The sequence below is a fragment of the Carettochelys insculpta genome, chromosome 4, assembly GCF_033958435.1.
Source record: "Carettochelys insculpta isolate YL-2023 chromosome 4, ASM3395843v1, whole genome shotgun sequence".
Lineage (NCBI taxonomy): Eukaryota > Metazoa > Chordata > Testudines > Carettochelyidae > Carettochelys > Carettochelys insculpta.
In genome coordinates this window covers 121992493-122005436 of record NC_134140.1, presented here as the reverse complement: position 1 = coordinate 122005436, position 12944 = coordinate 121992493, and the positions used below count along the sequence as shown (strand labels likewise).

Sequence of the window (12944 nt, the reverse complement as noted above, 5' to 3'; positions counted from 1 at the left end):
GTCAATTTCTAACTCGGCTATTACCCATAAAACCATGCTTTTAGCCAGTCCTTTAGAATCTAAAATCTAACGGTTCGTGAGGGAAGGGAAGGACAGGGCAGGGAAGAAAGAAATTATGTACACTAGTTACAAAGTTCTTGGTGCGGGCTTGTAGCAGTAAAGGAAAAATCTGCTAGCTTAACTCAAGTCTCTAGAATATGCACTCTGTTAGGATGGGCTATTGGTCCTTTCAGGCTTCAGTTCATAGCAGAGATCCTTCAGAGGTGATGAGCCAGACTGAACACCAAATGGAAACTCCCCTAGAGCCATGTGCAGGGACTCCCCTTGTTCTGGCTGGGTAAAGATTGTCTCAAGATCAGTTTGGTCACATGATAGGGTCACCTGTCTATACATGACTATGTCCTTTTTAGGCAGCAGCCCTTGCTTCCATGCTGGTTTGGACATTCAAAGAAAAGCTCATCAGATGTGGATTATCACCGCCTAAGGAACATTGCCACAGCTATTCACAATAAGCTGGACAAGCCTCCTGTTGATATCTTCCAGAAGCGGACATTTGAAATACAAGCCTACAAAAGCTTACGCTCCAAAATATCTGTTAGTCTATAAGGTGCCACAGGACTTCTTGTTTTTGAAGATACAGACTAACTTGGCTATCCCTCTGATATGTAAGCCCATAGCCAGTACCTTTTACTTCAGATAAAAATGGTACATGCATACGAACAGTATAAACAAAATCAGCAAATCATCAGCTTTTTCATGGACATTTTATTTGGCACACTTTGTACAAGACATGGTGCAAGCATATAACAGTGGTTGCAACAATGATTATATTATAATCATTGTAATATCACATGTTCATGTGTCTAAAGGGAGGATTTATTTTGAGCCCTCACCTTTTTTTTAATGGTACAGTAATGAATTCCCTTTGCCTTCACACCCTTGTCACCAATGCCAAAATGTAAGCTGTTTAATTCTAAGTCATAGAAACCTTCACCCATACTGCTTTCTGATTTGATCGCCTGGTTGCCTTGCAGTGCCTCGCAATCACAGCCGGAGTTGGTGGCATCAGCACAGTCCAGCAGTGCAGAGTCAGGGAGCACCAGTGATTCGGACAATTCTTCAGATTCTGAGAGCGAGAGCAGTTCAAGTGACAGCGAAGCAAATGAGCCACCAAGGACTTCCCTGTCTGAGGTACTGTGTGGTTCACACATAGGAGGTAGCAAGGGTTAACGAACCCTACTGCCTCTAATTCCTCACTGACCAAACGGTTAAAGGGCAGCAACCTGGGGATAAAATGATGTTTGTCTTCTCCATGTCTTCCCCCTCATCCCCACCTGCATTAATGATGAAATTTTGCTGCAGCGAGTGAAAGCTTGCATGCTGCTTTGCTGGCAGGAGTGCCCTGCTGCCAACAAAGCAAAACCCCTTCAGTGGGGGTAGAAGTATTTTGTTAACAAAAGAGCTGACAACATTCACACAACTGACGTGCAGCGACAAGGGTGTGTCGACACAGCCTTGTCACTAAAAGCTGTGTAATGTAGACATACCCTGAGATATATAAAACCAAGCAGTCCTGTACCACCTTAAAGACTAAAAACGTAACAATTTGCCTAACAATCTTTCAGGTGGTACAGGACTGCGTGGTGAAGGTGGTGGTGTTTTTTTGTGGAGCTACAGATCTGTACAGCTACCCTCTGAGGCAAGACACATACAGAACATTTCATTGCAGACAAAAGTGATGGCAATAGCAGGGATACCTAAAAAGCAGCTTTTTGTAACTCAAGCTAGAATGTTAATGCAGGCGAGGCAGTTGTAGTTTGCAGGTTGAGTCAAAGACTACAGCAGCTCCTCGGGCTTATTACTAGCTATTAAATTTCCAAGTTAGCGAACTTGAGTTGAGAACTCATCTTTTTTTCTTAGTGTTTGCAATGAAGACATTCCCCATAACAAAGCAGACTTAAACCCAGTGGATCTGGGTAGTGAGGACTGCCTAATCTAGGGGAATCCTTCAGGACTGCTATTCTCTGGTGTAAGGGCCTAGCTGGAAATAAAGGATCATGACTGGGGACATCTCTATGCTCTGTGGAATGCTGGAATGCACCTGAAGGTCATTTGGCAGCAGAAGAGTTTAGAGTGGGCTGTGGCAATCATGCCTTTAATTTGCAGTTTCTGACATATGTTCCCAGGCCTGTGGTTCTCCCACCCCCAATCTTTTTTTTCTGACTTCCAGTCCACAGACACAAAACAGCTCTAGGTGCCCTAATAGAGGTAGGAAATAACTTTCACTGTTGCTGAATAGTGCTTTAAAGTCATCAGCCAGTTATTTCACAGTTGCTGCCCTAACTCACATTGGGTCAGCATCACTGGTTAATCAGCCAAGGATATCTGCTTTTGCAACAAGGTGACCCAAGGCTAAACTTCCCTGCGGAATGAAGGGCCTCTTACTAATGCAAAGGTGAAGCTTGTCGGAGACCAAGAGTCTGATACGAATTGTCAGATTGGCCCTGTGCTAAAAGAGAGAATTTGTTAAAAGCTTCTTAGTGTGGTCGGTCTTACGTTTACTTACACTTCCTGCGCCTTGAAAAGAAAGGGTAAAATTTCCTGGGGTTTGATAGCATCTGACTTTTAAAGCGTAAGAATAATCCACAGGGATAACACCCATCAAACTATTTTTCCTTTACAGCCTTACCCACCAACATCAAATAAATGGCAGTTGGACAACTGGCTGACCAAGGTGAACCAACCAGCAGCACCAAGTGAGAATCTCAGTGATGCTGACCATAGGCATGGTCATCAGGAAATCAAGGGGCAAGGGAAAAGCAGCAGCAGCAGTTCTCATGAACATTCTGAATCACATGAGTTACACGCCAGAAACTCAAGCAAAACAAACAGGGTTCCCCAGGCGGTACATCTGCCGAGCAAACAGCCCTGCCAAAAGTCTCCCCTGCACACTGAGGAGCCTTCTCAGAGGCACACAGTGGGTACCAAGAAGCCCAGCAAGACTCCACTACAAGAGGCTCACAGGGGAAGTGTGAAGGTGGAGAGTGAGCCTGTTCTTTGTAGAGTTAAAGAAGAGTCTTCCAGAGACAAGCCAAAAGTAAAAACGAAAGGGAGGCCAAAATCTACAGACAAAAAGGAATTGAAACGGACAGTGCAAGAGCCCTTGGAAAAGAAAAAGCACAAGAGCTCACACCAAGCCATTGCTAAAGCATTTTTGGATCCTAAGCCCGTGAAAGACACTATAGCTGGCCCAGAACATTTCCCCCTCAGTCCCATAACTCAAAGCCAGGTGCCTGACACCCCAGCCAGGACTAGTGGGAAAAAGGCTGCCATTGTTCTCAAAGAGGACTTTTATACAGATAAACTTTTCTTACCTATCAAAGATAAGAGTTTATCACCTCTGCGGGATTTCCCAGTTTCTCACGCTCTTGTTGTTAAAATTGAGCTGTCTCTCCTTTCAAGAATTCCCCAGCCACCAGGGAAAGCGAGTCGCCAGAAGACAGTTGAGGGTAAAGAGCTCCCAAGCACAAGGAAGAAGGATTTGGAAAAGAGAAGCACAGAATCACCTCACAAGTCTCTAAAAAAGAGAAAGGTGAGAGGAAGGGTAGTGTTCTTACAATGGTGGTAGTGTTATTCAATGGGCAGAGCTTGTGGAAGCAGGGGAGACATTTTAAATAATGCTTCAAAGTTGTTTCCATTTCACAGAATGAACCCATTGTTCATCCCCTCCAATATTCAAATTTTAATTGACACTTCTGTCAAACCGGTTATTAAATATTTTTATTTATCAAAAACCAGTTCAGCAAATTCATGTCAACAACTATTTAATAATGTTCTTGTTTCTTTAACAGTCACACAAATATTCAGAGAGCTTTTAACAAAATGTTGTGTTTTTCAGAGAAAAAGTTAAATAAATAAATAAATAAATAAATAAACATCCTTCTAATTTAAAGACATTTCAGCCAGCTTTGGGAATATGGAACATTAGATTTTACCAATGTTTCTCTAAATAGCTACCTTTTTCAATGAATTGAATTTAGCCAAAGCCACACTTGTAAGTAGAGGAGGCCCCAGTGCCATTTTTGTTACAATTAACATGGTGTTTGAAATGCTTCCCTTGCATTTATTGGTGTAACCCTTTCAACATCAGTTGCAAGAGACCACCACTGTCTCCTGCTTGCGGAGATGCCTTCAGTGAGAACTGATCTTTGTTAGTGTTATGGGAGTCTTAGGCCTGATCTACACAAAGGTGGTATAGAGCAGTACAGTAGAACCTCAGAGTAACATGCACTTTGAGAGTGGAGGTTGTTTGTAACTCTGAAATGTTTGTAATTGAACAAAACATTATGGTTCTTTCAGAATTACATAACTGAACAATGACTTAATACAGCTTTGAAATGTTGAAGTACTGCCTTTAACCATCTTAATTTAAATGAAACAAACACAAAGAATTTCCTTATCTTGTCTAATCTTCTTACTAAAATCTTGTAAAAGCATTCCTTTTATTTTCTAGTAGTTTCCATTTAACCCAGTATCGCTTTTTTGATCCCCTGAAGCCTGTCTGCATACTACAGATACAGCCTAGGATACTCAAGGAGTTGACTGTGGAGATAGCTGAGCCATTAGCTACTATCTTTGAAAAGACAGGAGGGATTCCAGAAGATGAGAAAAGGATACACATAGTGCATATGTATATAAAGGGAAATAAAGGCAATCCAGGGAATTACAGACCAGTCACCTTAACTTCTTCACTAGGAAAGATAATGGAGCAAATAATTAAGGAAACAGTCTGCAAACATCTAGGAGATAAGGTGATAAGTAACCACCTGGATTTACAAAGAACAAATCATGTCAAGCCCATCTGTGGGGAAGCGATAAATGTGGTACATCTAGATTTTAGTAAGACTTTTTATATAGTCTTGCATGACTGGCTCCTTAACAAACTAGGGAAATACACCCTAGAAGGAGCTATTATAAGGTGGATGACTAACTGGGTGGTTAACCATTCCCAGAGAGTAGTGATCAATGGTTCACAGTCACATATACACATAGTCAGTAAATTACATTGTGTTCAATGAGTTCATGTGGTAAGTAACTTGTGGATGTCAGGGCCTATTCCCAGCTCTTCCTAACTCTTCAGCAAACACAAAATGGGTTGTTCTCAACTGTGAGAATCGCAGTATTTGATGCTGTTGGGAAGAGAAATAGTGACTCTTTTTGTGAAAAAGGGGCCATGGAACACAGGGTATTTTTCTATAGTTTGCTGAGGAGTCTTGGAGAAACTTGAGAAGCCCATAGTCCATACTGTGGGGAAGTGAAAAAGAATTCCCGAAAAAATCCTTGGGTTTCTTAGTTGAGGAGTTAGAGAGGGTGGTTGCTTGGATGATCTAAAGACATGCTCTTTATTATAATAATCTTAAAAAATTGACTCCATAAAGTGCCCAAGCCTATAAGGTACTTCACATCACTGAGAGTTGAGGGCAGTTGATACCTCACAGAACTGATCCCTTTGCGAGGTGAGGCCCTCACCTATTTAGTTAGAGTGATGGGCTTGGTTAATACGAGCTTATATATGGGCTGAGCAGTATCTCCATATTTAAAAATCTCAAGTTTTTGTGCCAGTTGATAATTTGACAAGTATACACAAATGTTTTCTAAGATTTTGTAATACTTACCCAGCATTTACCTCTTGTTTATCCAGCTCTCTCTGTAGATCTCTGCCTGAGAACCTGGGTGTTTTTTTTAGCGAGACCATAAGGACAATTGTTCCATTAATTTTTTTTCTGCAATTTCCCCATGTATCTTATTTCTGACAAAATAACCTCGGGGAATTCTGTGGTTTAACTCTCCTGCTTGCTTTATTTTCCTTTTGGCAAGAGAGGCATATCACTAAACACAATCCCTGAGCACTAATGACCTTGCTGTAAGGAGTTTTTATATGCTTCATCCTTCATGTTCTGTATGCTTGATATTCATTAGCAACAAAATGCCACAAAGTGATTTAGAAATACTTTCTGTCACTAGTGTAAGTCAGAAAATGCCTTTTTCTTTTGGAATAGTTGTGTGTGGGGTTAAATATTTCCACTTCCCCCCTCCTCCGGACTATATCTCTTGAAGCAAACAATAACAAAATGTCACTTGGAATTCTTTTCAAGGGAACTGTAGTTTAGATTAATCGGATGTAATCTGGATTTTCATGTTGTCTTTTTTAGTGGTTTTGTCTTAATATTAGGAAATCAAATGTCCATGAATCGTCCTGCAATTTTACATGTTTTTTGGAGTATAAGTACTGATAATTTGCTTTCAATAGGGAGAAGTGGAGAAAGAGATTGATAAGAAGAAAATCAAATTGGAGAAAGAAACTAAATCATTGTCTTCAGGTCAGAAAGATTCCAGTAACACAAAGTGAGTATAAAGTAGTGAGATGCCAGAAAAATGCTTAAAACTGAGCTCTTTCTCAAAAAAGATTATGGGGAGGAGCTGTTTTCCGGTTCTCTCCCAGCAAATATGGTATTGCTTAATGTGACGTATGTGTTCTCTGAAATGTAATGTGGGGCAAATTAATATTTAACTTCATAATAATAACACATGCACATACCTTTAAAACTCTGGACTGAGTCCTTTGAGATTTCTCGGGATGTTTTGGTTTGGTTTTCCTCCTTTTCCTTGCTATTCTTCCTTTTCCTTGCTATACCCAGTTCCTTCCCACCATTTTTCAGCCTCTGTAGCCATTTTTGTTTTTGGAAGCTGTAAAGGCAGAGTTTCTGCTAATATTCATAGCAGGTTTTTGTTTTTGTTTTTTTTTAAATCAGGTGCATTGCTTTACAACCGATTAAGACACATACACCTTCTGGCTGTGGCCACATTACCGCTCCTTTCAGCAGGGACATGGTAAAGAGGCACTTTGGCAGATGCTAATGAGGCGTTTCTATGAATATGCAGCACTTCATTAGCATAATAGTGGCCACCCATGCTTCAAAAGTGCTGGTTTCGAAACGCATGCAGCCCGTGTAGCCGTGGGCTTTTCGAAATGACCCTCCTGGTTTTGAAAGCCTCTTCTTTCCAAAACCAAATGGGAAGAAGGGGCTTTCAAAATCAGGGAGGTCATTTCAGGAGGCCCATAGCTACACAAGTGGTGTGCATTTCAAAACCAGCAGTTTTGAAGCGTGTGCAGCTTCCATTGTGCTAATGAGGTGCTGCATATTCATAGCAGCACCTCATTAGCGTCTGCCGAAGTGCCTCATTACCATGCCCCCTCTGAAAGGTGGGGGTAGTGTGAACATAAGAACAGCTATGCTGGGTCAGACCAAAGGTCCATCTAGCCCAGTATCCTGTCTGCTGACAGTAGCCAGTGTCCCAGAGGAGGTGAACCGAAGACAATGAGCAAGTGATTTGTCTCCTGCCATCCATCTCCCACCTTCGACAGAAGGCTAGTCACCATACCTTAGCCATCTATGGACCTAACCTCCAAATATTTATTGAACTCTTTTTTAAACTCTGTTAGAGTCCTGGCCTTCACAGCGTCCTCTGGTAAGGAGTTCCACAGGTTGACTGTGCGCTATGTGAAGAAAAACTTTCTTCTATTAGTTTTGAACCTGCTACCCATTAATTTCATTTGGTGTCCTCTAGTTCTTATATTAAGGGAACAAGTAAGTAACTTTTTTGTATTCACTTTCTCCACACCATTCATGATTTTATATACCTCTGTCATATCGCCCCTCAGTCTCCTCTTTTCTAGACTGAAAAGTCCCAGTCTCTCTAGCCTCTCCTCATATGGGACCCATTCCAAACCCTTAATCATTTTAGTTGCCCTTTTCTGAACCTTTTCTAACACCAGTATATCTTTTTTGAGGTGAGGAGACCACATCTGCACGCAGTACTCAAGATGTGGGCATGCCATAGTTTTACATAGGGGAAGTAGGGTATTCTCCGTCTTATTTGCTATCCCTTCTTTAATTATTCCTAACATCCTATTTGCTTTACTGACTGCCGCTGCACTCTGTGAGGTAGAATGGAACAGAACACGTTTTGCAGATACAAAGACTGAGGCAGAAAGTAATTAAGTAACATAACCAAGGTCACACAGGTTAAATAGTAACAGAGCGGTAGTGTGTTAGTCTGTACTCTAACAAAACAAAATGGCAGTCCAGTAGCACTTTAAAGACACAAGGCAGTGAAGCACACACTCAACTTTCAGTCTGTTAGTAGTTCTGTAGAAATCATGTGTTTAAATGTTTTGCCTGACTAGAGGCTTGCAGTGCAAAGGTAATTCACAGCATGCCAGAAGCCTTTGCCCTCAGGACAGAGCTACTGCTTAATCAGGGAAATGGCAATGGCAGCTCCTGGGTCCCCCATCCTGCTGCTCCCACCAACTACCTGCGTGATCTTAACAAAACAAAACAGCAGTCGTTTAGCACTTTAAAGACTAACAAAATGATTTATTAGGTGTTGAGCTTTCGTGGGACAGACCCACTTTAGTTCATGTATTTGATTTGTCAGTTTTTATTGTAATATATTTTTTTGAAACTCTGTACTGTATAACTGTGTCTGGACTGGAAATTCTATAGATCTGAAGAAGTGGGTCTGTCCCAAGAAAGCTCATCACCTAATAATCATTTTGTTAGTCTTTAAAGTGCTAAACGACTGCTGTTTTGTTTTGTTAAGATCACTCAGGTAGTTGGTGGGAGCAGCAGGATGGGGGACCCAGGAGCTGCCATTGCCATTTCCCTGATTAAGCAGTAGCTCTGTCCTGAGGGCAAAGGCTTCTGGCATACTGTGAATTACCTTTGCACTGCAAGCCTCTAGTCAGGCAAAATATTTAAACACATGATTTCTACAGAACTACTAACAGACTGAAAGTTGAGTGTGTGCTTCACTGCCTTGTGTGGTCAGGGTATAGGTGGCTTCCTGAACTGTGGTGCCTTGTTTAGCTTTCCCCACGTAAAAGAATATTGTAAAGGTTTTACTAAAGAACGTGGCCATCTAACAGCCTCAGATTTGTTTGACATCTCTTGTTTTTGGCTAGGTACAGATATGGAGACCACTCTGGTCTTCTTAGTTGGTGATCACCTAATGATGGGCAAAAGATCAGGTCTTATTTCTGATACTATTAGTTCTGCCTTTGATCTCACTAAATGTGCAGCTTTGGCAGCTTGCCCGCGGGGCCTAGCTGGATAGACAGTGTCTGTTTTCAGTAGTCCTGCTCTTCCCTGTTTGTGAGGGGACAGGTGACAATGTTGGAGGACAGAAAATGTTCTAAGTGGCTTATGAGTTCTGAAAGGCTCTGTTCTGTCACCTTTTCATATGTGAGGTTGCTGAGAAGATACTTGGAAGACGTGGCCTGGGCTGGTGTAAGTATGCAGATGACTTGCAACTTTCTGACTTTAATAAGACCCAGATGGTGCAGTGTCCTTGCTTTTCTCAAAGCTTTGCCAAGACTGGGGCTTGGATAAGCGAAGATCAGCCAAAGCCTTATCTGGAGAACAAATGTGCTTTTTAGTAGGATTGAAGTGGTTCCAACTTCCATTATTAGGGAGGTTTGTCCTTCTTTTATCCAAAACATTCACAATTTTGGGGTGTCCTTTGTACCCTAAATACTTGGGGAGTCCAAGTTGCCATTAGTATCCAAAATAGTGTTTTTATTTCAGAACCCAGCATTGTAGTTGCAATGTTTCTCTTAGATGTGTGAGAATTATCCATGCCTTTGTGATTCTCAGTGAAATAGCTACAGTGCACTTTGCACAAAAGTAGATCGATTTTATGCTATAACCTGTGCAGCTACCCATCTGCTTGGCTGCATTAGCTGGTAGGAGTCTATAAAACCATATCTGCAGCCACTGAAGTGGTGTGCTATTAATTTCAATGGAACACAAAGTAACTGGCTTTGACCTGTAGATGGCTTGAGTTTAACTGTATGAGCAGACACTAAGGCAGTTGATGTTGAGTGAGGTTTCTGTGCTGACAGTCCCTACATTTAAACATGTGGGTGTTTGCAGCAGGCCATTATTAATGGAAGGCCTTTGGTTCTGGAATGTGCCTCTACCATGAGCCCAACAAAAGCTGGAGTTTCTTGAGGGCTGTGATTCTCAAACTTCATTGTACTATGACTCAATTCTGATAACAAAAAGGATCACACAACCTCTGGAGGGGGGATCAAAGCCTGAACCTGCCTAAACCCTGCTGTGCCTGGAAGAGAGGCCCAAAGCTGAAGCCCAAGGGTTTCAGTCTCTGGTGGGGGGCTTGTAACCTGAGACTAGACACTGAGGCCTTCAGCCCCAACTGATGGGGCACGGGCTTTAGCTTCGGCCCCATTAAAATGGGGTCATGACCCACTTTGAGGTATCACTCCACAGTTCGAGCACTGCTCTTTGGTGCCCGGCACGAGGCCCCATATTCTCCCTTCTCCTGAACAAACAAAAAGCAGTCAAGTAGCACTTTAAAGACTAGCAAAATAGTTTATTAGGTAAGCTTTCGTGGGACAGACCCACTTCTTCGGACGAAGTGGGTCTGTCCCACGGAAGCTCACCTAAAAAACTATTTTGCTAGTCTTTAAAGTGCTACTTGACTGCTTTTTGTTTTGATAGTGTATAGACTAGCACGGCTCCCTCTCTGTTACTTCTCCTGAAGGCGATAGGTTTGCTGGAGCTGGTTTTTCAGTTACTTTGGTGGGTTTTTTGACTCCATGCTGTAAAGATCTTGTGGCCAGATTCCCATTTCCCCTCCAGCAGCCTTGTTCCATTTTAACAACCCAAAGAAGCTGCAAAGCAGGTGCAGTGCCCAGTTCAGTAAGGTTTACAGAAGCGGCATAAGCTGCCAGAGATCACGGATTTTAAATCTGCCCTATAACGATGAGAGACTCTGAAAAATGATGGTATCTAGGACTTCAACATCACTGCCCCTGTTTTTCCTCCCCTCGCAGCCTTGACGGTGTTGCCACGGCAGTCTTTTTGGTGTAGCAATGTTAAAGTACTGCCACAGCAGTGCTGCCAGATTTTTTTGGCAGAGCCAGGGTAGCAAAAGGGCCAGTTGCCCCAGGACCCAATGATTTAAAAGGGACCAGGGTTCCCAGCCACCATGGCAGCAGTTGGAAGACCTGGGCCCTTCAGATTGTCACCTGAACCTCAGGATTTGTGCCTTCTGCTGCTGCAGCCCCCGGGGCTCCTAGCCACTGTGATATCAGGGGCCATGAAGGACTGCTGGGGGAGTCTGTCCCACCCCCTCACACACTGGTGAGCCCGTTCACTTTCACCCCAACGCCAGGTCTCTTAGCTGTGAATTATTTCTCTAACAACAAACCTGAAGTTTTTTTTTTATTGCTGCTTCAAATATAATTTTCCTGAATGTTGATGGCAATTGAGAGCATGTTTCCTAAATCACCAGAAAGTCCCTAAAGTTCCTTCTTGCTTTCGGTGGATTCTTTTTTAATTAGTCATCTGTCTCTTCCAGAGTCTCCAGCTGAACAGAGTAATCAACCCTGTAATTAACTTTTGCAAAGGCCTGTATTGTATATCATGAACACCCTAAATGTGGTTTGTTTTCCATCTCCAGAATATCCAAATGTCCAGCCGAGGCACTGAAGAAAGAGCTCCCGCTACCACCGCCGCCGCCACCAATGAGTACCACACAGCCTGCCCAAAAGCCAGCCAAGATGCCACAAAAGCGACACAAGGGTGAGAGCAGCACCTGCAGCCAGCTGCCTGCCACCAGTAATGGCAGTACCAAGAGCAAGGATTCTTCATCCTCCAAGCACAGGAAAGTGGAGGGGAAGCATTCTGAACATTCAAAGGGCAGCAAAGTAGGTGTGAATTGTTAACGGCAAAACTTTTCATTCTAGCAATGCGTGTTTTACCATTTCCTTCAGAAACATCATTCTCTTAATGTTTTTAAAGGACAAGGCCTGGGCATGAGTGACTCTATGGGTTTTGAGACAAGTTTTTTTCTTTATTCAGTTCCTGACAGTGTGTTTAGCAAAATCTTGCAGACCAAAAATCAGCACACACCCACCCCCACCCACAACAGCAGAAAGGCTGATACTAGGGTGAGGTTTCTGATTGTTATAAGATGTCATTGTTTGTTACAAAGTACCCTACTTGTTCGTTTTTTGCAATAATTTGTGTGCTGCTAAAACTCCAGATAACAAAATAAAGCAAAGATAGTGCTGCAGCACCTTTTTTTTCCCCAGTATGTTTCCTAATTTTACTTGCTGATTTGCAAAATGCATTAATTTGTAATAAGTTTTAAAGTTATTTATGTTACTTACTAGGATTTTCTTGTTCCAGAAATAATTTCCTTTGCGGCAGCACATCTGCTGGTCAAGACTAAGTTATCCAGCAATTTCTGTTGTACATCAGGAGCTTGATCCAAACCCCAGTGAAGTCCATGGGAGTCTTTCCATTGGCTTCACTGGATTTCATAAAAGGCCCTAGGTGATTTGGTACAAGCTGTTCAAAGCAATTTAAATTGACGCGTTCTGTAAAGTTTCCCATCTGCCTTCACCCTGCCAGTAAGCAAATAAGTAGTAGGGTGAACACATTTTAAAGATGATGCTTGGGGTATAGGACTTCATTTTCAGTAGTGGCCTTATTTTTGAGTAGGAGCATTTGCAGGCACAGTGCACAGGCAAAATCCACCTGTTTAAAACTTTTTTTTTTTTTTTAATCTTGAATTCACTTTAAAGGGCAGGGTCCTGTATGTCATCGGACATGAATATATGCTTGGATGCACTGTTTCTAAAACTGTTTCGCAGCAGAGTGGAAGATCGTTGTGGCTAGTCCTTGATATTTTCAGTTTATATAATCTACTTATATCCACTGATATGTATGTTTGGATAGATATGTGTAATCCTGGCTTGTTTGTTTCTAGGAGGAGGGCAGTTGTACTAGGCAACTTCAAGTTCTGTTTTAACTCTGTGCTCGTCTGGAGTTCCAGCGAGTAACTTAAATTCA

General features: G+C 42.2%; 1 protein-coding gene across 5 annotated transcripts in view; it reads left to right on the top strand.

The window, feature by feature from the left end:
* AFF1 (ALF transcription elongation factor 1) overlaps positions 1 to 12944 on the top strand; it is a 173585-nt gene that overhangs the window by 140355 nt on the left and 20286 nt on the right. For all 5 annotated transcript variants that reach the window (XM_074993661.1, XM_074993659.1, XM_074993662.1 and 2 more), the window contains 4 exons: positions 1035 to 1191; positions 2684 to 3592; positions 6311 to 6405; positions 11548 to 11794. In XM_074993661.1, coding sequence (XP_074849762.1) covers positions 1035 to 1191; positions 2684 to 3592; positions 6311 to 6405; positions 11548 to 11794 — 1408 coding nt within the window. The remainder of the gene's footprint in view (positions 1 to 1034; positions 1192 to 2683; positions 3593 to 6310; positions 6406 to 11547; positions 11795 to 12944) is intronic.